The 24,514-nt window shown below is 37.4% G+C and overlaps 1 protein-coding gene across 6 annotated transcripts in view; it reads left to right on the top strand.

Annotated features, from left to right (window-relative positions):
* CCDC171 (coiled-coil domain containing 171) overlaps positions 1-24,514 on the top strand; it is a 380,335-nt gene that overhangs the window by 108,615 nt on the left and 247,206 nt on the right. For all 6 annotated transcript variants that reach the window (XR_007719876.1, XM_050761632.1, XM_050761631.1 and 3 more), the window contains one exon: positions 10,001-10,103. Coding sequence is in view for 5 of the 6 variants with exons in the window: in XM_050761632.1 (XP_050617589.1) it covers positions 10,001-10,103 (103 nt within the window). In the remaining variant the exon portion in view is untranslated. The remainder of the gene's footprint in view (positions 1-10,000; positions 10,104-24,514) is intronic.

Below are 24,514 nucleotides of genomic sequence, written 5' to 3'. Positions count from 1 at the left end.
CCAGTCTAAAAATCAGTGAATCCAGGAGCTGTTTTTTCAAAAAGATCAACAAAATTGGTAGACTGCTAGCAAGACTAATAGAAAAGAGAGAAGAATCAAATAGACACAATAAAAAATGATAGAGGGGATATCATCACCGATCCCATAGAAATACAAACTATCATCAGAGAATACCATAAACACCTCTACGCAAATAAACTAGAAAATCTAGAAGAAATGGATAAATTCCTGGACACATACACCTTCCCAAGACTAATCCAGGAAGAAGTTGAATATCTGAATAGACCAATAACAGGCTCTGATATTGAGGCAATAATTAATAGCCTATCAACCAAAAAAAGTCCAGGACCAGACAGATTCACAGCCGAATTCTACCAGAGGTACAAGGAGGAGCTGGTACCATTCCTTCTGAAACTATTCCGATCAATAGAAAAAGAGGGAATCCTCCCTAACTCATTTTATGAGGCCAGCATCATCTTGATACCAAAGCCTAGCAGAGACACAACAAAAAAAAAGAATTTTAGGCCAATATACCCGATGAACATCGATGCAAAAATCCTCAATAAAATACTGGCAAACCGAATCCAGCAACACATCAAAAGCTTATCCACCATGATCAAGTGGGCTTCATCCCTGGGATGCCAGGCTGGTTCAACATGTGCAAATCAATAAACATAATCCAGCATGTAAACAGAACCAACAACAAAAACCACATGATTATCTCAATAGATGCAGAAAAGGCCTTTGACAAAATTCAACAGCTCTTCATGCTAAAATCTCTCAATAAATTAGGACTTGATGGGATGTATCTCAAAATAATAAGAGCTATTTATGACAAACCCACAGCCAATATCATACTGAATGGGCAAAAACTAGAAGCATTCCCTTTGAAAACCGGTACAAGACAGGGATGCCCTCTGTCACACTCCTATTCAACATAGTGTTGGAAGTTCAGGCCAGGACAATCAGGTAGGAGAAAGAAGTAAAGGGTATTCCATTAGGAAAAGAGGAAGTCAAATTGTCCCTGTTTGCAGATGACATGATTGTATATCTAGAAAACCCCATCGTCTCAGCCCAAAATCTCCTTAAGCTGATAAGCAACTTCAGGATACAAAATCAGGATACAAAATCAATGTGCAAAAATCACAAGCATTCTTATACACCAGTAACAGACAAACAGAGAGCCAAATCATGAGTGAACTCCCATTCACAATTACTTCAAAGAGAATAAAATACTTAGGAATCCAACTAACAAGAGATGTGAAGGACCTCTTCAGGGAGAACTACAAACCACTGCTCAGTGAAATAAAAGAGGACACAAACAAATGGAAGAACATTCCATGCTCATGGATACGAAGAATCAATATCATGAAAATGGCCATACTGCCCAAGGTAATTTATAGATTCAGTGCCATCACCATCAAGCTACCAATGACTTTCTTCACAGAATTGGAAAAAACTACTTTAAATTTCATATGGAACAAAAAAGAGTCCGCATTGCCAAGTCAATCCTAAGCCAAAAGAACAAAGCTGGAGGCATCACCCTACCTGACTTCAAACTATACTACAAGGCTACATTAACCAAAACAGCATGGTACTGGTACCAAAACAGAGATACAGACTAATGGAACAGAACAGAGCCCTCAGAAATAATACCATACATCTACAGCTATCTGATCTTTGACAAACCTGACAAAAACAACATATGGGGAAAGGATTCCCTGTTTAACAAATCATGCTGGGAAAACTGGGTAGCCATATGTAGAAGGCTGAAACTGGATCCCTTCCTTACAGCTTGTACAAAAATTAATTCAGGATGTATTAAAGACTTAAATGTTAGACCTAAAACCATAAAAGTCCTAGAAGAAAACCTAGGCAATACCATTCAGGACGTACTCATGAGTGAGGGCTTCATGACTAAAACACCAAAAGCAATGGCAACAAAAGCCAAAATTGACAAATGGGATCTAATTAAACTAAAGAGCTTCTGCACAGCAAAAGAAACTACCATCAGAATGAACAGGCAACCTACAGAATGGGAGAAAATGTTTGCAATCTACTCATCTGACAAAAGGCTAATATACAGAATCTACAAAGAACTCAAACAAATTTACAGGAAAAAAAAAACCCCATCAACAAGTGGGCAAAGGATATGAAAAGACACTTCTCAAAAGAAGACAGTTATACAGCCAGTGGACACATGAAAAAATGCTTGTCATCACTGGCCATCAGAAAAATGCAAATCAAAACCACAACGAGATACCATCTCACACCATTTAGAATGGTGATCATTAAAAAGTCAGGAAACAACAGGTGCTGGAGAGGATGTGGAGAAATAGGAACACTTTTACACTGTTGGTGGGACTGTGAACTAGTTCAACCATTGTGGAAGACAGTGTGGCAATTCCTCAGGGATCTAGAACTAGAAATACCATTTGATCCAGTCATTCCATTACTGGGTATATACCCAAAGGATTATAAATGCTGTAAAGACACATGCACATGTATGTTTATTGCGGCACTATTCACAATAGCAAAGATTTGGAACCAACCCAAATGTCCATCAATGATAGACTGGATTAAGAAAATGTGGCATATATACACCATGGAATACTATGCAGCCATAAAAAAGGATGAGTTCATGTCCTTTGCAGGGACACGGATGAAGTTGGGAACCATCGTTCTCAGCCAACTATCTCAAGGACAGAAAACCAAACACTGCATGTTCTCACTTACAGGTGGGAACTGAACAATGAGAACACTTGGACGCAGGAAGGGGAACATCACATACTGGGGCCTGTTGTGGGGTGGAGGGGGAGGGATAGCATTAGGAGATATACCTAATGTAAATGACGAGTTAATTGGTGCAGCACACCAACATGGCACATGTATACATATGTAACAAACCTGTATGTTGTGCACACGTACCCTGGAACTTAAAATATAATAAAAAAAAATGATTGAAGCCAAATGATCTCAATAGACACAGAAAAACTTTTGATAAAATGCAGCATCCTTTTATGATAAAAATGCTCAACAAACTAAGAACAGAAGGAAACTTCCTCCTCATCCTCATGAAGAGCATCTATGGAAAACCTACATCTGACATCACAGTTAATGGTGAAAGACTGAATACTTTCACCATAAGATTAGGAATAAGACAAGGATACACACTCTCACCATCTCTCTTCAACATTTTACTGGAGGTTCTAGCTAATGATGTTAGGCAAGAAAAAGAAATGAAAGGCATCGGTTTTGGAAAGGAAGAAGTAAATTGTCTATTTGCAGATGATGTAATCCTGGATATATTAGAAAATCCTAAGGAATCCACATACATACAGAAAATTATTAGAGCTAATAAATTAGTTTAGCAGAGTTGTAGGATACAATACAAGATCCATTTAGGAAAGCAGTTGTATTTCTGTAACTAGCAATGAGCAATCCAAAAATAAAATTAAGGAAACAATTCTATTGACAATAAAATAATAAAGAATGTAATACTTAGGAATAATTTGACAAAAGACGCATAAAAGTTGTCTGCTGAAAAAGTGCAATTTATCACGGAAAGAAATTAAACAAGGTTGAAATGAAAAATTTCTCACGTTCATGTAATAGTTAATACTGGTAAGATGTTAGTACTCCCCAAATTGATGGTTTAATGCAATCTCCATCAAAATCTCAGTTGACTTTTTGGAAGAGAGCTATGTTTACCCCCGTAACACCAATGAACTTTTAGTTGTCTTTTTGCAGAAATTAACAAGTAGATTCTAAAATACATAATGGAAATATAAGGGGGCCCAGCACAGTGGCTCATGCCTGTAATCCCAGCACTTTGGGAGGGCAGGTGGATCAGTTGAGGTCTGGAGTTTGAGACCAGCCTGGCCAACATGGTGAAACCCTGTCTCTATTAAAAATACGAAAATTAGCCAGGTGCGATGGCACGTGTCTGTAGTTCCAGCTACGCAGGAGGCTGAGGCATGAGAATCACTTGAATCCAGGAGCTGGAGGTTGCAGTGAGTGAAGATCACACTACTGCACTCTAGCCTGGGTGACAGTGACACTCAGTCTCAGAAGAAGTATAAAGGACTTTGAATAGCCAAAATAATCTTGAAAAAGAAGAATAAAGTTAGAGTAGTAACATGCTCCAATTTTAAAGCTAACCACAAAACTACAGTAGTCAAGATAGTATGGTACTAGCATAATGATTTACATATATATCAATGGACCAGAATTGAGAATCTAGAAAAAAATCCCTCACGATTATGTTTAATTGGTTTTCTTTTCTTTTTTTTTTTTTTTGAGACAGAGTCTTGCTCTGTCTCCCAGGCTGGAGTGCAGTGGCCTGATCTCGGCTCACTGCAAGCTCCGCCTCCCGGGTTCACGCCATTCTCCTGCCTCAGCCTCCCGAGTAGCTGGGACTACAGGCCCCCGCCACCAAGCCCGGCTAATTTTTTTTTGTATTTTTAGTAGAGACGGGGTTTCACCGTGTTAGCAAGGATGGTCTCGATCTCCTGACCTCATGATCCACCCGCCTCGGCCTCCCAAAGTGCTGGGATTACAGGCGTGAGCCACCACGCCCGGCTAGTTGGTTTTCAAAAAGGGTGTCAGGTCAATTCAGTGGGAGAAAGAATCGTATTTTTCAACACATGGTGCTGAGGGAACTGGATATCCACATTCAAACACCGAAGAATGAATTGACTTCAGCCTGGGCAACAGAGGGAAACTCCGTCTCAAAACAAGAAAAACAAAAAAAATGAGAATGGTGATTCTTTAGGCCTTGGGGGTAGTGGTGGGAGAATGGGGAGTGAGAGTCAGTGGGTGTGGCACATCTTTTCGTAGGGACAACACTATTCTAAATTTAGATTGTGGTTATGGTTGTACAGCCCCGTGAAAATACTAAACACATTAAATTAAACACTTTAATTGGGTGAGTTGTATGTTATGTCAATTATGTCTCAGTCAAGTTTAAAAAAATATTTAAAGTTACCACAATTAAGAGTTTGTTACTGACAAAATAATGGAGAAAGCAATGAAACAGAGTAAAGAGTTCAAAAATGACTATCAGTATGTATGAGAATTTGATATATGATAATGTTGGTATGCCAGATCAATGTTTAGAGATAGATTATCTCACAAATAGTTTCTAGACAACTTGTTATATTATAATGATAAATAATATGACTAAATCCCTGACGCATTGCTTATACTAAACAAATTTTAGATTGATCAAAGAGCCATAAAAGAGGAAAATGAAAAAGCGCTGGAAGAAAAATGGAATTGTTCTGTCATTTTGGAGTAAAAGGAAAATATGACACAAAACTCAGAAGTCCTAAAGCATGCTATTGATTTGCACACTCGATCACTTGAAAAATATGATTTTGTTTTAAGAATATGTATTATATAAATATATTTATATAAAATATATATAATATAAATATATTTATCGCTTGAAAAATTTAATTTTGTTTTAAGATGGCAAATAGAAATGAGAAAAAATGATTTGCAATATGTAACAAAAAGATTGCTTTTATAAGTTACAGAGTGCTTTTATAAATCACTAAGGAAGAAATGAATGATATAATATAAAAATGGGCACATGATATGAACAGGCAATGCACAGAAGAAAATATAGATGGCTAGTGAACATGAAAGGATGCTAATCTTTTTTTTTTTTTGAGACGGAGTCTCGTTCTGTCCCCCAGGCTGGAGTGCAGTGGTGGCCGGATCTCAGCTCACTGCAAGCTCCGCCTCCCAGGTTTACGCCATTCTCCTGCCTCAGCCTCCCGAGTAGCTGGAACTACAGGCGCCTGCCACCTCGCCCGGCTAGTTTTTTGTATTTTTTAGTAGAGACGGGGTTTCACTATGTTAGCCAGGATGGTCTCGATTTCCTGACCTCGTGATACGCCCGTCTCGGCCTCCCAAAGTGCTGGGATTACAGGCTTGAGCCACCGCGCCCAGCCAGGATGCTAATCTTAATTAAAATGAAGTAAATGTACATTAAATAAGTTGGTAATGCCTACTATTGGATAGATATTGGGAAATAGGTACTCATACCATTCATGGTAGTATCCATTGGTATAACTGATTAGAGAGTAATTTGTTAACAATTGTCTGAAAACAGTATGTTTGCCTTTGCCTCATCAAATCTATTTCTAGGAATTTATAGAGTAGATATACTTAATGTGCATGCAAAAAATAAAAAGAGCATATATAAGATTGTATATTGTAGTGTTGTCACTAATAGCAAAAAAACTGCCAAAAACCTAAAAAATGTTAGCAGTAGAGGGGACTGGTTAAGTTAATTTATGGTATATCTGACCAGTGGAGTACTATACAGCTAAAAAAGTTTGTGACGTGGAGAGATGTGAAACATACTGTGAATGGAAAAGAAAGTAATATAATAGTGTGTATATTATGATCCCATTTGAATTAAAAAATTATATATAGATATATCCTATAATTATAAAACACACTGAATAAAACTCGAGTTACCTTTTATTTTTCTCTATTTGATATTTTTTTACTCTGAGCATAATATACTTAAATAATTTAATAGAATATTTAAATATTTAATAGTTAAAAACACCTATAAATATATGTTTTATATGTATATATAAACTTGGTGCTTTATAAATACTATTTTTTTTAAGGTAAACTTTGATTGCCATTAGCAAGAATATATTTTATTTAGACTTATTTATGTTGTATTATATTTATTTTATTTTTGAGACAAGGTCTTGCTCTGTTGCCCAGGCTGGAGTGCAGTGGCGCAGTCATGCTCATTGCAGCTTTGACTTTTTGGGCTCAAGCAATCTTCCCACCTCAACCTCTTGAGTAATTGGGGCCTATGGGCATGTGCCACCATGCCTGTCTGATTTTTTGTTTTTTTTGTAGAGATGGGATCTCACTATGTTGCCCAGGCTCACCTTGAACTCCTGGGCTTGATCCTCTTGCCTTGGCCTCCCAAAGTGCTGGGATTACAAGAGTGAGCCATTGCACCCAGCCTTACATTGACCTGTGAGTCTCTGCTTTGCTAATTTCCAGAAGTCTCCATCTGGACTTCTTGAGTGTTTTATATCACAATAACAGCCCACGTGTCTATCTGCCATGGTAAAGTGAGTTTTTGGCCAGGTGTGGTGGCTCACGCCTGTAATCTCAACACTTTGGGAGACCAAGGTGGGTGGATCACTTGAGGCCAGGAGTTTGAGACCAGCTTGGCCAATATGGTGAAACACTGTCTCTTCTGAAAACACAAAAGTTAGCTGGGTGTGGTGGCGCACACCTGTAGTCTCAGCTGTTCAGGAGGCTGAGGCACAAGAATCACTTGAACCCAGGGGGTGGAGGTTGCAGTGAGCCGATATTGTGCCACTGCACTATAACCTGCGTGACAGAGCAAGACTTTGTCTCAGAAAAAAAAAAGACAAGTCATTTTTTGTTTGTTGGCTTATTTACTTTTTACTCTTTTTTAAAAATCTAACTTTTTGATGAATAGATAATAGATGCATATGATACAGGATTTCAAAGATAGAAAAAAGTTCTACAGTGAAAAATGAAATCTTTCTTTTAACCACCCAGATTCTCTTCTCAGGGGCAACCATAATGACTACTTTTAAAAATGATTCTGGGCTGGGCCTGGTGGCTCACCCCTGTAATCCCAGCACTTTTGGAGGCTGAGGCGGGTAGATCACTTGAGGTCACGAGTTCAAGACCAGCCTGGTCAACATGGTGAAACCCCTTCTCTACTAAAAATACAAAAATTAATTGGGCGTGGTGGTGGGTACCTGTACTCCCAGCTACTTGGGAGGCTGAGGCAGGAGAATCACTTGAACCCAGGAGGCGGAGGTTGCAGTGAGTTGAGATCATGCCACCGCACTCCAGCCTGGGTGACAGGACGAGACTCCGTCTCAAAAAAAAAAAAAAAAAAGATTCTGTGTAGAGATTCTCTCTGCATTTACAAATAGGTACACACACACACTTCACACATATGGCATCATATTAAGCATATTGTCAACCTACTTCCCTTTTTATTTTTAGCTGAACAAGATAACTTAGATATCTTTTCATTGATGAAGAGCATCCTCCTATTTAAAGTCTGTGTGGATGAATCCTAATTGATTTTTCTGCTGATAACATGCTATAATTAATTTAACTACTTAACACTTATTTTAGAAACTAGGTATTGCTTAGGGGAAACACTGGGGATGTACTGGTGAGGACAAAAAAAAAAAAAAAAAGAGACATTTACTCCCTTCATGGAGCCTAAATTCCATGAGATGGACACATTAATAAAAGACCAACTCAAATAAAAGTGAATCATAATTGTGATAAGTGCTGAGGTGAATGTGATAGAGAGAGAATTGATATAGTCAGGTAGGTAAAGGACAGTTTTTCTGAGGAAGTGATAATTGAGCTGACATCTAAACAAACATCAATTAATTTTACATATTTTAAGGATGTAAGTTTGTTTTATAATATCTATTCTTCCATTTTTTCTGTATCTATAAACATACCTTTCACATCAACTTTTAAATGTGCTTAAGTTTCTCATATATTAAATAAAGACAAAACTCATCTCTGACCCTTCCCTCCTTTCCAACTACTGCCCTTTATCTCATATTCCTTCTTACCAAGAAAGAGTTGTCTAAACTTCCTGTTTCTATTTACTCATCTCTCAGTCAAGAAAAAAATTCAGGCTTACTCCTTTAACTTATTCCAGTCTGTGTTATAATTATTATAACACAGTGAAACATTTCACCAAGGTCACCAATTACTTCCAACCCCAAGATCCAGTTTTTAGTCTCCATTTTGCTTGAATTGGCATGATTGACAACTTTCTTCTTGAACTTCTTGAAATGTTTCCACATCTTGGTTTTCATGACGTTATCCCCTTCTGTTTTTCTTTTTCTTTTTTTAGTGTTGTTTGCTGACTTCTTTTCTGTCTATTAAATTGCTGGAGTTCCGTAAGACTTGTCCTAGGCTCTTTTCATTTCCCATCAAACACTTTAAGGCAAGTTTCAGACAGTGTCTATAGATGATTCCCAAACTTATACCTGACCCTACTTCTAACATTTACGCCAATTATATTCAGCCACCTCCCATATTTTTCTACTTTATTTGTCATTTGTTCATTCAAATATATTTATTTGGGACCTGTTACTTGACAGGCATTGTGCTGGTGCAGAGTGTCTTAGGTATCTCTAGTGGAATATGGTTAAAACAGAATTAATGAATCATACCTCCTGCCAAAAAGAAGCAAGCAAGTAAACAAACAAAAATAGCCAAAACAAGACCCCCTCTACCATCATTATTCTGATTCAACTACTGAAGTCCACCCAGTTCATCTAACTTAAAACCTTGGAATCAGTGTCAACTCTTCTTTTTCTCAGTACTTCCCTTATTCTCATCCAATCCAATCCAGTTCAGTCCAGTCCAATCAGTGTGGTCTAACCCAATGCAATTTTACTAAAGTCTGGCCATTCTACCTTCTAAGTCTCTGTCCACTGCTTCCATTCCCTACCCCTTCTCTCCTTTCACTGTCAATACCCTAGACCAAGCTACTATCACTTGACTGCTGCAGTAACTTCAAATTGGTCTTAACTGTCTTCGCTTTTGACTGCCGTCTGGCAACTTGCCATATGACTGTAGTCATGATTTTTTCAGTGTTCCATAATTCCTCTGTCTCAGTTTTCTTATCTCTAAAATTGGGATAATAATAGCCTTTCCATGATAGGGTTATTGTGAGGATAAAATGAATCACTGTATATAAAACACTTAGAATAGTGCCAGCACTAACTCCTCAGTAAATTGTTAATAAGACCTTGTACAGTGTTACATTAAGCCAAGTAAAAAGTAGGATTAAGAGAGAAAGATGGTTTATTAATAATATATTTGAATGGAATCATTATCTTGTTTATACTTGTGTTATATATGTTCACACTAAAAATCTGCCCCTCTTATAATACGTGACCTTATTATGTGTAATTTTTTTCTTAATTAAAAGGCTAAGAAGCACCAGGCCTTCCTAGTAGAGACATGTGAAAATAACGTGAAAGAATTGGAATCGATCTTGGACAGCTTTACTGTGTCGGGCCAGTGGACATCAGGTTAGTTGAAGGTATAAAATGACAGATGCATCTGTCAATGTTCCAAAGTCACTACATTTTGGGAATTCTGCAGATGCCTCTTATAGTCCCTCATCTCAACATGTTTTGATTTGATGACATGATAAGAGCAGTTCTCACAGCAGTCAGTTGGCCTAGCTGGCTGAGAAAGGGTGACGGAATGTGGACCTGCTGTTGTCCTCCCAGAACTTGATTTACAAGTGTTGGGGTCTGTGTGATTGGACAGACAAGGGCTCACTTGCTGTGTTCTGAATCCAACTGAGAAAAAAGTCCTTACAGTATACCTGCAAGGGGAACAGATGTTTCGATCAAACTGAGCCAAATTCTGAGGCAACCTTCAGCAACTTAAAGGTCATGTATTTAAAAGGTTATGTAGGACACAGGCTGTAGCATAGCGCATGTTCTATACTTTCCAAACCGGTTTTCTAAGCTGGTTTTTATTTCCTACTGCCATATACGTATACTGTCCAGATAAGAATGCTTAGGTGAAATATTTTAGTTGTAGTTATTAGCCCACTTCATATGATAAAGAGCTATAAAATTGTATATTAATTAGGTAGACATATTTTGAGAACTAGCAAAAGCAATGGTTGCCTAATGAATTCTGTTCACTATTTCCACTTTCTTAGTGTTTTGTGTTTATGTTATTATGTGTGCTATAGTAGCTTTGACATACTTTTCTACCTCAGTTTTCTTTTGCCCTACTGTCAGCCTTGAATTATTTGGTGGTCTTCTAACACAATTCTGTTCTTCAAGAGGCACATAAAATTAAATTTCTCACTCTTAAAAATTGAGCTGCAGGACTGTTTTTTAAAAAAACAATTTTTAAAAGGAATCTAACAGCAATTTGGCAAATAAGTTCTTTAGATAACTCTTCAGTTCAGGAAGTTTTTGTCCTTGAAAACTTGGAAGGACCTCATCAAGGCTCATATTTTACCTTCTGGATCTGTAGATTTCTCGGTTGGTAAGCTATTGGAAATGTAGTGTGCTTTGCTATTGTCTATGTTTTAAGTCTCTATGTTTTTAGCTTTTATGAAATTAATGTGTAACTATCTTTGTTTTTATGTAAACTTTTCCCAAAAGCATTAATGTATCATAATTTGTTATCATGGACAAATCAAAGGATATAAAAGTGTCATAAAAGTAGGTATAGGTATCCAGTTTCAATTATATTTATTACAGCTTTGGAGGAGAAAATTTTGCTTTGCACTGATACGTTTTTATTATTGAGATGTATCAGTGGTGTTTAATGGTGTTAGGATCTTTCAAAATTGTTAAATATTGTCACAGTATATCATATGCCTCAATATTATTTTAGTATTCAGAGTTGAATTAGAAAAGCTAAGAATAATGTGGTCATGTCTCGTTTGAGTTTTAAAGTAAAATAGTTGGTAACAAAGCAACTCGTAAGTTATTACTAAGCGTACAGAGTTTTCTATTAAAATTTGTATTTTTATTCTTTTATTAACCATCCTTTTTTTATCTTCCTAATTTTCTGTATAGATGCATACTTTGTATATTACAGGGAATGTGTTCCTGGGAAAGACCGTGCTCGTGAATTAGTGATTTTTGGATTATTACAGAGTGGTAACATGTTTCCATTTTGTGCTGGTTTTTCTTTCTTTTGCACCCTTCTTCCCTCACTGATCCATTCTCCTCTGTTCTCCGTTTTGCTGTGTGCCTTGGGAGGCTGACTTCTGTGGATCTGTGCTCCTTTGCCTTCTGGCTTCTGGTTGGGTTTGGACAGTAGGTGCACCCGCAGGAGATTAAGGGAATGAGAGAAGAAAGCAGTCAAGATATTTATTTCCTCTGCTTCCTCTGCTCCACTGCATTTTTGGCAGTGGTTTCATTTTTCAGCAGCCGCAGTGCCTGTTGGGTGGGCCCTCTCTCATGGCTGTGGCTCTTGTTGGACTATGGTGACATTCTCTCCACTTGACCTTTTAGCTAAGACATAATATTCGTTTTCTACTCTTGCTTGCTCTTGGTGCCTCATCATACCTTTTGGGATCTGTTAACCTGCACACATTTCTGTAGTCTCTTCATTAAATTATCTTGCTGATGACCCCTTCTGAGTATCTAGTTTATATCCAGATTGATTTGCATAACTGCTTGGGACCTGGTTTCATTCCTCCTGTTGGCTTGTATAAAACAGCTCCGTGCCTTTATAATGGGCTCTGTTTCTACTCAGATTGGGTTTTTGTTACATAAGCAAGAAAGTGAGTCACGAATTTTTTGGCTTCTCAGTATGTTTAAATGTTATGTTTATACTATAGTGTAGTCCATTAAGTTGTGGGAGCATTATGTCAAAAAATGCACATACCTTAATTTGCTTTATTGCCAAAAAATGCTAATAATCATCTGAGCCTTCTGTGAGTCATAACCTTTTTGCTAGTGGAGAGTCTTGCCTTGATGTTGATGGCTGCTGACTGATCAGGGTGGTGGCGGCTGAAGGTTGCGTTAGCCATGGCAATTTCTTTTTTGTTCCCTAAAAAATGGATACATAATAATTTTACATACTTATATATACATTTATGAGGCATGTGATATTTTGATACATGCATAAAATATGTGTAATCATAAAATCAGGGTATTGAAGATACTGGTCACCTTGAATATTTAGCATTTCTTTCTATTGGGAACATTTCAAATCTTCTGGCTATTTTGAAATATAAAATATATTGTTGTTAACTGTAGTCACCCTACTGTGCTATTGAACTCTAGAACTTATATCTTCTATCTAGCTATATGTTTATACCCATTAATCTACCTCTCTTCAATACCACCCTCCACACTACCACTAGTAACCACCATTCTACTCTCTACCCCTGTGAGATCTGCTTTTTTAGCTCTCACGTGTGAGTGAGAACATAGGATATTTGTCTTTCAGCGCCTGGCTTATTTAACTTAACATAATGACCTCCAGTTTTATTTACATTGCTACAAATGACAGGATTTCATTCTTTTTATCGCTAGATAGTATTCCATTATGTGTCTGTATGTGGGTGTATATGTATATATATACACACAGACATCACATACTCTTTTATTTTTTTAGAGACAGTGTGTTGCTGTGTTGCTCAGGATAGCCTAGAACTCCTGGGCTCAAACAATTCTCCTGCCTCAGCCTCCTAAATAGCTAGGACTTTAGGTGTGGTAGCATCTGGCTTATACCATATTTTCTTTATCCATTTATCCATTATTGGACACTTAGGTTGATTCTGTATCTTGGTTATTGTTGAATAGTACTCTAATACATATGACAGTACAGGTACCCCTTTGATATACTGCTTTTCTTTCCTTTGGATAAGTCTCTGTGGTGGGATTGCTGGATCATGTGGTAGCTTTGTTTTCAGACTTTTTTTTTAAGGATATAGACTCTTGGGATGTTGCCCAGGCTAGTTTTGAACTCTTGGTCTCAAGCAGTCCTCCCACTTCATCCTCTTGAGTAGCTGGGACTACATACAGGTGTATGCCACTGTGCCTGGCTTATTTTTAGTTTTTTTGAGAAATTGCCATACTATTTTTCATAATAACTGTACTAATTAACATTCCCACCAACAGTATGTAAGAGTTCTTTTTTATCCACATCCTCCCCATCGTTTGTTATTTTTTTTTTTTGTCTTTTTGCTACTAGCCATTCTAACTGTGGTGAGATGATATCTCCTTGTCCCTTTGATTTGCATTTCCCTGATTTGTGATGTTGAGCATTTTAAAATATACTTGTTTGCCATTTGTATGTCTTTTTTAGAGAAATGTCTACTTATGTCCTTTGCCTACTTTTTATTGGGATCATTTGGGTTTTTTTTTTTTTTTTTTTTTTTGCTGTTGAATTGTTTGAGTTCCTTGTATATTAGTCCCTTGTTTGATGAATAGTTTGTAAATATTTTCTCCCATTCTACAGGTTGTCTCTTCACTCTGTTGATTGTTTCCTTTGCTGGGCAGAAGCTATATAGTTTAATGCATAGTCTCATTGATTTATTTTTGTTTTTGTTGCCTGTGCTTTTGAGGTTTTAGCCATAAAATCTTTGTCCTGAAGGATCTCCCATATGTTTTTTCTAGTAGTTTTGTAGTTTCAGGTCTTATGTTTGAGTTTTTAATCCATTTTTAGTTGATTTTTTAATACAATAAGAGGAGTCTATTTTCATTCTTCTACATATGGACATAGTTTCTTAAGATGACAATGATGAAGTTTGCTCCATCAGTTGACTCTTACCTTCATGAAAGATTTCTCTGTACCAGGCCATGCTGTTTGATACCATTTTACCCACAGTACAATCTCTTTTTTTTTTTTTTTTTTTTTTTTTTTTTGAGACAGGGTCTTGCACTGTTGTCCGGGCTGGAGTGCAGTGGCGCGATATTGGCTCACTGCAACCTCCGCCTCCCCGGAGTACAATTTGTTTTAAAACTGATGTCAGTTGTCTCAGACTCCGCTGCTGGTTTATCAACTACATTTATGTAATATCCTAAATCCTTTGTTGTCATTTTATAATGAACTCATCAAAGTCATCCATGAGGATTGGAATCAACTTCTTCCAAATTCCTGTGACATACTGACCTATTCCCATGAATCACAAATGTTTCTAATGGCACCTGGAATGGTGAATGCTTTACAGAAGTTGTCAAAATAATTTGCCCAGATCCATCAGAGGAATCACCATGTCGAGAGAAAAAGAGGAGGTAAAGCTCCACTGCCTTCTTGCCATTGCTACAAAAGAGAAGATCTCTGGAAAATTCTTCCCAAGATAACAGAATTAATTATTTTTTTATTCATTTGTTAAAGATGGGCTCTCACTATATTGCCCAGTCTGGACTTGAACTCCTAGGCTCAAGTAATCCTCCTCCCTCAGCCTCAGGAGTAGCTGGGACCATATGTGCACACCTAGCACTTGACTATTGAATTAATTTTGTTATGAATTCTAAGAATGTGCTACCAACACACACACACAAATGTCACTATTTAAAGTAGATTTTTCCCTCGAAGATATCCTAGCATACTTGATAGGACTTGAAAGTAAACATTACTTTTTATTGGGATCATTTGGGTTTTTTTATTTGCTGTTGAATTGTTTGAGTTCCTTGTGTATTCTGGATATTAGTCCCTTATTGATGAATAGTTTGTAAATATTTTCTGCCATTCTATAGGTTGTCTCTTCACTCTGTTGATTGTTTCCTTTGCTGGGCAGAAGCTATATAGTTTAATGCATAGTCCCACTGACTATGCATTAGACTTGAAAGTAAACACAATACTTGTTTAATAAGTAGATAACCAAGTGTGGTGATGGGTGTGTTAATTAACTTGGTTGTGGTAGTCATTTCATAGTGTATATGGATATCAAACAATCAAGTTTTGCACCTTGAATATATATAATCTTTTTTGGCAGTTACACTTCCGTAAAGCTGGACGGAAACAACAACAACAAAAAACCTAAGTTAGAGTGTGTCATTTCTTTGCTCTAAACCTTGTAGGATCCTGTGCTTTACTTAGAAGCCAAAGTGGTATCAATGGCTTGCTTGTTTCTCATTGCTTCTTTGGCCTCACCTCCCACTACTCTCCCCTGCTTCCCTGTGTTTGAGCCTCTCTAGCTTCTTGCCATTTCTTGAATACGCCAAGCATGCTCTTACCTTAGATGCCTTTGTACTGACCATTCCTTCTACCCAGAAAGCTTTTTACCTAGTATATCTATGTAGCTCTCTTTCTTGTCTTCCTTAGGCCTGTGCTCAGATCTCACCTTCTCCATGAAGCTTGCTTATTGCCCATTCCTATGTTATTTGGGCTCACTATGTCTCTCCCTTGCATGCTCCACTTTTTTCCCCCATAGCACCTATTGCAGTCAAACATTTCTATCACAGTATATGGAACATTTATTATTATATTTCAGTTCCATGAGGATGAGAATATTTGTCTCCTTTAATCATTAGTGTATTTTAAGCAGCTAGAATAGTACTTGGCACAAAACAGTCACTCAAAAAATATTTGTTGAATATGAATAAAAATATGAATGAATTAATATCAGGTTGAAGGTCTATTTTACATTTTAAGTTTTGAAGTTATAAAGGTGATCATGGAATCGCTTTCTAAATTATAGCAGCTCTTTGGATAGCATCCATAAGGAGTCACCAGGAAGATTGACCTCAAGTGGAACAGATGTATAATCTTTCATGGATCGTAGAAATGTCATCTTGATTGCCTCTATCATTAGGGACATTTATTTCCTATTTCTACTTTCTACTATCAACTAAAATTGAAGCACTACAGTTGCTCCTATCTCATGTCTTTTCAGGTGGAAATTCTTATAGTAGGATGTGTGGGGGGGAAATCCTTTCCTACTTTGAACCCATGTAGTCTTTTCTTTCCTTTCCTCTCCTCTCCTCTCCTCTCCTCTCCTCTCCTCTCCTCTCCTCTCCTCTCCTCTCGTCTTTGTCTTTCTGTCTGTCTCTTCTCTTCTCTTCTCTTCTCTTCTCTTCTCTTCTCTTCTCTTCTCTTCTCTTCTCTTCTCTTTTTTCTTGGCAGGATCTCACTCTGTTGGTTGGGCTGGAGTGCAGTGGTGCAGTCATGGTTCACTGCAGTCTCAACCTTCTGGGCTTAAGTGATCCTCCCACCTCAGCTCCCAAGTAGCTGGGACTACAGCGCATGCTATCATGCTTGGCTAAATTTTGTATTTTTTGTAGAGATGGGGTTTCACCATGTTGCCCAGGCTGGTCTCAAACTCCTGAGTTTAAGCAATCCTCCCACCCCAGCCTCCCAAAATACTGCGATTATAGGTGTAAGCCACTGTGCCCAGCCCCATGTAGTATTTTTGCTGTGAGTATTTCTTCTAATAGTTTCACCTATGCCTGAGAGTCTCAGCAAACATCAAGAATGTGACTTTTTCTTCTTAGGATTCATGAAAGAAAGTCTTCCTTGTGGCTCAGTCTTGAATTTTTTTTAGCGTGGTTGACTTTCACGTTCACTGAGACTCCAACCTTCTTTAGCTTTCCTTGAGGAAATCATTTGTAATACTGTAGAGGTGTTCTTTTCTTTTTACCTGGAGAGGCTGAAGGATCCCAGGAAATAAAAGCAGTAGCATTTGATTCCTTTGGGCATGTATATGTCACCCGGGAATTGGGCAGTCTCAGGGAGTGCTCTTAGGAAAATCAAGACAACAAATTGGATTTTTCCTGTCACCTCTCCTCCTTTACTTCTTTCATAAAGGAATATTGCCTACACCTAGTATCCTCCTGAGAATTTTTAATTCTTCTTATGAACCTTGTAGCTGTTATCTTTTTTAACTAGAGTCTCATGGGTGGTTGAGAAGCTGAGGATGGCTATAGGAGCAGCACACAGTTTCCTCTGTTGTCATTTGCAGATTTCTTCTCTCTTGCTTCCCTGATCTTCTAATTCACTGAGGTTTACAAACCAAACTTGCCCCACTTCATTATACTCATAGTTTCAGTTTATGAAATCCAAGGGAGTAGCTTTACTGAGTACTCTTAACATTTTGTAATGAGATCATTAATAGATGCCAGTGTACATTTTTTGACTTTTCTTAATGCAAAGAATGCTTGTAAATGTCAGAATATTTTGTATCAGGCATAGCTACTTTGGTTACAATTTGATAACAATAGAAACTCATTTCTATTTTGCTTCATCTACTCAGATATGTTAAAGATAGTTGATAGTTGGAATAAAATGAGACTATGCCATTTAACTTTGTGCTAATTGCTACTCATTTCCAGCCATCTTTTGTAGTCTTCTTGTTCTCTTCTCTTTGGATTTTCTGCCTTCTTATTATTTATCTACTTTCTCCCTTCCTTACTTTACAGTTGTATCTCAACTTCATAGGCTTTCCTAGAAATGGGGTGTTATCATTCATCCCAAAGTTTAAAAACATACTATTATTCTCCCTCTCTTTCCTACTTTTTCTGGATACGTGAATTTTAAATGACTGAACTGAAACAGTTCATTGTGTTTCATCTTGTTTTTATAGTTATCCTTATTTCTCTTTAAGTTTTAAATTTTTGTAGAGAGTATAGTATTGTATAAAGAAAACATTCAGATAATTAAAAAATACTGATTATTAATATTATTATTATTTTGAGATGGAGCCTTGCTCTGTCACCCAGGCTGAAGTGCAGTGGCATGATCTTGGCTCACTGCAACCCCCACCTCCTGGGTTTAAGCAATTCTCCATCCTCAACCTCCCAAGTAGCTGGGATTACAGGCATCCAGCATTACACCTGCCTAATTTTTGTAATTTTAGTAGAGATGGGGTTTCACCATGTTGGCCAGACTGGTCTTGAACTCCTGACCCCAGGTGATCTCCCCGTCTTGGCCTCCCAAAGTGTTGGGATTATAGGCATGAGCCACTGCACCCCCAAAATACTGATTATTAAGCATTGCTTCATGCCTACGTTGTTATTTATGATTTGTAAAACAATCAAGTTTAAAGTGTCAGCAGCCTGGTAGCCTCCTATAAAGTAGCTCCACACTTTCATACTAATGAATGCACAGAAATGTTGAAAACACACAGTAATACTGGAAATCAAATAAATATTCACCTTCCCTTGGGGAGAGTATATATAATACATAGTCAGTAGAACTGGAATGAAAGTACAATCAACTTCCCTTTGGCTTATCCTATGACAGTAGACAGACATTTTGTTCTCCTGCCACGGTATCCTCCCACTTTTGAAAATGGAGGGTCTGTACCAACTATAAAATTGGGAAGCTATCTTTCTGCTGTGTAGGTGCTGCTTTCTGAGGCAATAAGAGTATTTTACCCGTCTTTCTTTCAACTCCTATACCATCTCCTTGTAACTTGTAACTCCCAGAATACAGCCAGCCAGGAATGACCCAGGGATTGGAGGTAAAGTTCTGAGAAGTCTCCTTTGTATTGTCTCTAGGAATCAAGACAAAAAAAATTGGTAGCAGTTCATACTAGAGATAAAATTTTCCCTATAGTCTATCTAACTGTATGTGCCAGAAGTCCAGGGAGTAGACTGGGAGATGATACCACCTAAATTCAGGGATTGCTGCTTGCCGAAAAATATAATAGGAACTGTGTACATTCCTGTAGCTTCAGATATTGATCTTAGAGGGGGTTTTATCACTATGTAATTGATTCAGAGTAGAGCTTTGGAGAGTTTATACATACAGTCTTTTTTCAAACTTTCTAAATATGGTTAGGTTTTACTCTTTTTTTCATTTAAAAATTAAGGAAAACTAAATAGAATTTTTGAAAAACTAAGCACCACAAAACAAGGGGAAAGGAACAGTACCTGGTACATTTAGAACAGAGTGATGAAATGATTCACCGTGGAAATCGGAATAAAATTTGGAAGCTATTTGGCGTCCACAGTAGGCTACAAAAAGAAATGACCTTTTTCAAATGGGATTAATAAGGAAAGAATGGGCTGAAATAGAAAGAGATTAATTCTCCTCCTACTCCGAAAAAAACCAAATAAGATTAACAGGTAAAAGAATGACATAAGGAAGGAGTCTAAGGAAACTAAAAATAGGATAGTAAATTTAAAAATTGTGAGTAGCTATGACAGAATTGACATTAGAAAATCTACAATCTACAATTAACATTTTAGATTGGTGATTTGGAGGACAAAATGTAGAAAAAAGAACACAGAGATAAAATGCAGAGGAAAAAAACAAAGAGTTAAAACAGATAAGGAAAGAAAAAGGGAAAAGATGATAATATGGAGTACCAATGAAAAGATTGTACGTCTTTCTAAGGCAAAAACTAGAGTAAATGAAACAAATGTAATAATTGAAGATATAATTCAAAAACACTTGTTTGAGATAAAAAAGATTGTAGCATGCCAGATGAGATCACTGCTTTACAGGGAAAAATCATCAAATAACACCTGCATTTAAATATATTTTTGAAATTTTTAAAATTATAAGAATAAAGGAAAAACACATGTTACTTATAAGAGCAGAAATATGTAAAATGAACATTTTTTTCCTCCCAAGAGAAACCTCAATAAAGTTTGCTTTAAAAAAGATAAGATCCTCCTATGATCTATTTTCCTTCAAATTCATCCAGTAATTAATTGCATATCTTTTTTTAAGAAAAATTTCAGATATGTACAAAAGGAGGCAGAATAGTATAACAAAATCTCTTGCCCTCGCCACTCAGATCAACATTTATCAACTTAAGAACCAATCTTGTTTCATCTACTTCCCCTCTGCTGTATTATATTGAAAGCATATCCCAGATATTTCTGTATTATATATCTGTATAATACAGATATCTGCTGTATTATATTGAAAACATATCCCAGATATGTTTAATTTTATTCATAAATATTTAAGTTTGACTCTCTAAAAAATGAAGTCTTTTTAAAAATATAAATACAAGATCATTATCATATGTAAAAAGTTAAAAATTTCTTAGTATCATAAATTTCAAATTTTCTTGTATATCTCATATAATATCAGTTTGTTTAAATTAGTATGCCGAGAAGGTCTAGATATTATGGTTGGCTGACTTTAAAAAATCTGTAGGTTCCTCTCCTCCTCTGTCTGTCTGTCTCTCTTTCTTTTTTGGGATGGAGTCTCACTCTGTCGCCCAGGCAGGAGTGGTGCCATCTCGGCTCACTGCGAGCTCTGCCTCCCAGGTTCATGCCACTCTGCTGCCTCAGCCTCCCAAGTAGCTGGAACTAAAGGTGCCTGCCACCATGCCTGGCTAATTTTTTTTGTATTTTTAGTAGAGGGGGTTTCACCGTGTTAGCCAGGATGTCTCCATCTCTTGACCTCGTGATCCACCTACCTTGGCCTCCCAAAGTGGTGGGATTACAGGCATGAGCCACCGTGCCCGGCCCTTTTTCTTTTTTTTGAGATGGAGTCTCACTCTGTTGTCCAGGCTGGAGTACGGTGGTGCAATCTCGGCTCACTGCAACCTTCGCCTCCCAGGTTCAAGCGATTCTCCTGCCTCAGCCTCCCAAGTACCTGAGACTACAGGTGTGCACCAACACGTACAGCTAATTTTTGTATTATTTAGTAGAGATGGGGTTTTGCCATGTTGACCAGGCTGGTCTTGAACTCCTGACCTCAGGTGATCCACCTGCCTCGGCCTCCCAAAGCACCGAGATTACAGGTGTGAGCCACCGTACCTGGCCTTCTGTCTCCTTTTGTTTATCGTTTTTGTTTGAAATTTATTTGTTAAAAAACTGTTTCATTTGTTTTAGGAGTTTCACAGCCTGCATTTTTCGGATTGCATCCCACTGTATAGTTTAACATGTTTTTTTGTTCTGTAGATTTCCTCTCAATTGGTAATGGAATCTGCAGTAATGGAAATGCTCTATATCTGTTGTTCTAATATAGTAGACTCTAGCCACATGTGGCTATTAAGTGCTTGAAATATGACTGTCATGACTAAGGAATTGAAAATTTAATTTTAAATAATTTAAATATGAATATGAATAATCACTGTTAAATAAATTTTACTGTCCACAGATTGGACAGTACAGAATTGAAGACTTGATTAAGGCTTGACCTCTGATTTTCTTTAAACTTGTATGTTTTTAAAAATTCACTTTGAATTCTTCATCTTGTACACTTCTTTTCTGAGTTCTGTAAGTCTTTGACCTATATCAGTTTGAATTTTCGATTTTTATTTCTCAGTTCATATCCTGTTTAACACTATCATATTTGTTATGATAGGTTTAATTACATTTTGCCTTTACTAGGCTTGTTCTTATTATTTCTCTTTAGGAGAAATTGTAGACAGTTTTTTCCATTTTAATCATAGAATATTAAGAATTATAAATATAGGAAGTAACTGTGAAGATCAAGTGTGTATTATAGGATAGGAACATGTAAAGCTAGAGTTTGATTGGGTAGTCAGAACCACTATAGTATTTTCGAATAAGGAACTTATTAAGAATTTGACCTTATGCAATTGTGGGAGGAGCTGGGAAAGTAAGGTCAGATAAACCCATTGTAAGTCGAGGAGCATATTGAATGTGTATTGCTTTTGCACTATTGTAAAGTTGAGAAATCTTAAGTTGAATCATTGTAAGTTGAGGCTGTCTGTACTCTGTACGGAGTCCTTCTTTTTCTGTCTGGTCACATGTAACTGGTATTTTTAACTTCCTTTACTACCCATACCCTATTGCTTTGCTGTCAGCAAGCAGCTCAGCTGGATATGGTTCCATCCCTGGTGAGGTGGTCCACACCTGTATTCCAGGAGGGTCTATTATCCAGGAGAGCTATAGTATGGTTCTAGTCTGAGTTTGAAGTCCTGAGAACTAGGAGAGCTGATGATGTAAGCTCTGGTAGGAGTCTGAGCCTGAAAGCAAGAGAAGATTGATGTTGCAGCTCAAAGACAGCAAGGCAGAGAGTAAGCATTCTTTCTTATTCAGGTTTTTATTCTCTTCAGACCTTCAACAGATTGGATGAAGCCCACTCAAGTTAGGGAGGGCAATCTGCCAATTCAGATGTTAATCTCCCTCACAGATATGCCCAGAAAGAGTGTTTAACCACATATTTGGGCACCCAGTGACCCAGTCAGGTTGATAAAAAATTCACCATCACATCCCCTTTTCTCCTTCCTCCTTGTCCCTGGTAACCTCCCTTCTACTTTCTTTTCTATGAATTTGACCGCTTTAGATACCTTATATTAAGTGAAATCATACAAAGTTTGTGTTTTTATGATGAGAAACATAGTAAGACCAGTGAATCCTATGGAAACAATCTTATTTCCACACTTCATTTGTTGTAAAATGCATTCTCTGATCAGAAGCAATGCCATTTGGAATACATGATGGTGAATTAAAGTATTTTGTATATACATGGATGGGGGTTTGGTCAGAAACGTATGGTTAGGGAAGGAAAATCTGTATTCAAGAGTAAGTGTCTATCTTAGTAAGAATAAAGCATTGCACGTTCCATGATGAAAGTTACTCAGTGTGATCAACCTGCCACCAAGTTACTATCTGATCCCCCCAGAGAATGATGTCATATCATGGTCTCAGTGTTTGTTTTTGCTATTCATGAATTTGGCATTCAATAGGAGTTGTAACCCAATCAGCCTTGGTGAATGGAAGTTCATATTGCTGAGCCTGTATATTACCTCTGTCCTTGCTGCTATGACACTTTTGTTCAATTTTGAGGAGACAAAGATGGCTAGGAAAAAACATTGATTGATATCCATAAAATACTTCATCTTGCCCTCCTGATTATTAAGATCCTTGTCTACTGAAGTTTATCTGGGCACAGTGCCCATTTGAAGAAGTCTGTCCACATATTCTTCCCCAGACAACCTTGTTACCAATTTTCTATTCACATTCTTTCCAAGTCCCTAAACATTCAGCCAAACGGTTAGACACCACACATGAATTGGTGTATATTTGTATCTTTGGTCATCTCTCATTCTAGGAAGAATGATAGTCACATCCGCTACTCGAAGTTCTGCTCACTGGGAGGAATCTTTTTACCACTGTTCTCCAGAGCCACCCTTGAGTGGGGCTGTAGTGCTGCTTGCAGCTGCCTATTTTTGAATCATGTCAGCATGTCATATAGAACCATCCATAAACCGAGCCCATTTTTTCTCCTATTTGTCAGCTGGTCATAGAAAACGCTCCATGCATCCACGGTGTGGGTTAAGAGAGAGGAAGCAATGTAACAGGAATAGGGCCCATGGGAATCTGGGCTACTTGCTCATACAGCTTACTTGTGCCTTCAGGACTTATATACCACTTTCATTTGATGATAGAGTGCTATTGTCTATGCCAACATTTATGGGTTGGTAGACCACACAGTAACCATTTTATGATGGGCAACCTCTAGTCATGTGGTGAATTGTTGGCCATGTATTCAGAATCTGCTGAGGACCAGTAGCAAGTCCAAAGCTCATTTTCAAAAGAATAGTTATCTGTAGTGGATGGCTTGCTTTACTTCTAACTCCTAAAAGTTTACACTATGATCCACTTATAAGGACCTGTGAAATGCTGTATACATCTTGAATTTGAGTAGTTGCTACTTTCTGTTCATCAGGTCAATTTAGAACAATGCCATCAATTTAGTAGAAAATGAAATACAGCATGTGAGATCTTCGGTAATGGAGAGTTGATCAAGATTTCTACATACTGGATTGTGATAGAGAGCCAGAGTTGATATAGCTCTGTGGTAGGGTGTCAACAAAGGTACATTGCTGGTCCTGCTAGATGAAAAAAACTGGTCTTGGTGGTCTTTACTAAAGGGGTAGAATGAATGTCTTCATTCCAATTGCCAGAAAATGTGTTGATTTGTTTCACAATGAAACTGCATATTTAATTGCAGCAGCAATTGGAGTCATACTGATTAATTCACTGTCATTCTATAAGATCCATCTGTATTCTGTAGCAGCCCAGTTAGGTGAGTTGAATGCTGATGTGGTAGGAATCACCATGCCTTCATC

The sequence above is a fragment of the Macaca thibetana genome, chromosome 15 (genome assembly GCF_024542745.1).
Source record: "Macaca thibetana thibetana isolate TM-01 chromosome 15, ASM2454274v1, whole genome shotgun sequence".
Lineage (NCBI taxonomy): Eukaryota > Metazoa > Chordata > Mammalia > Primates > Cercopithecidae > Macaca > Macaca thibetana.
This window is presented reverse-complemented; position numbering and strand designations above follow the sequence as displayed.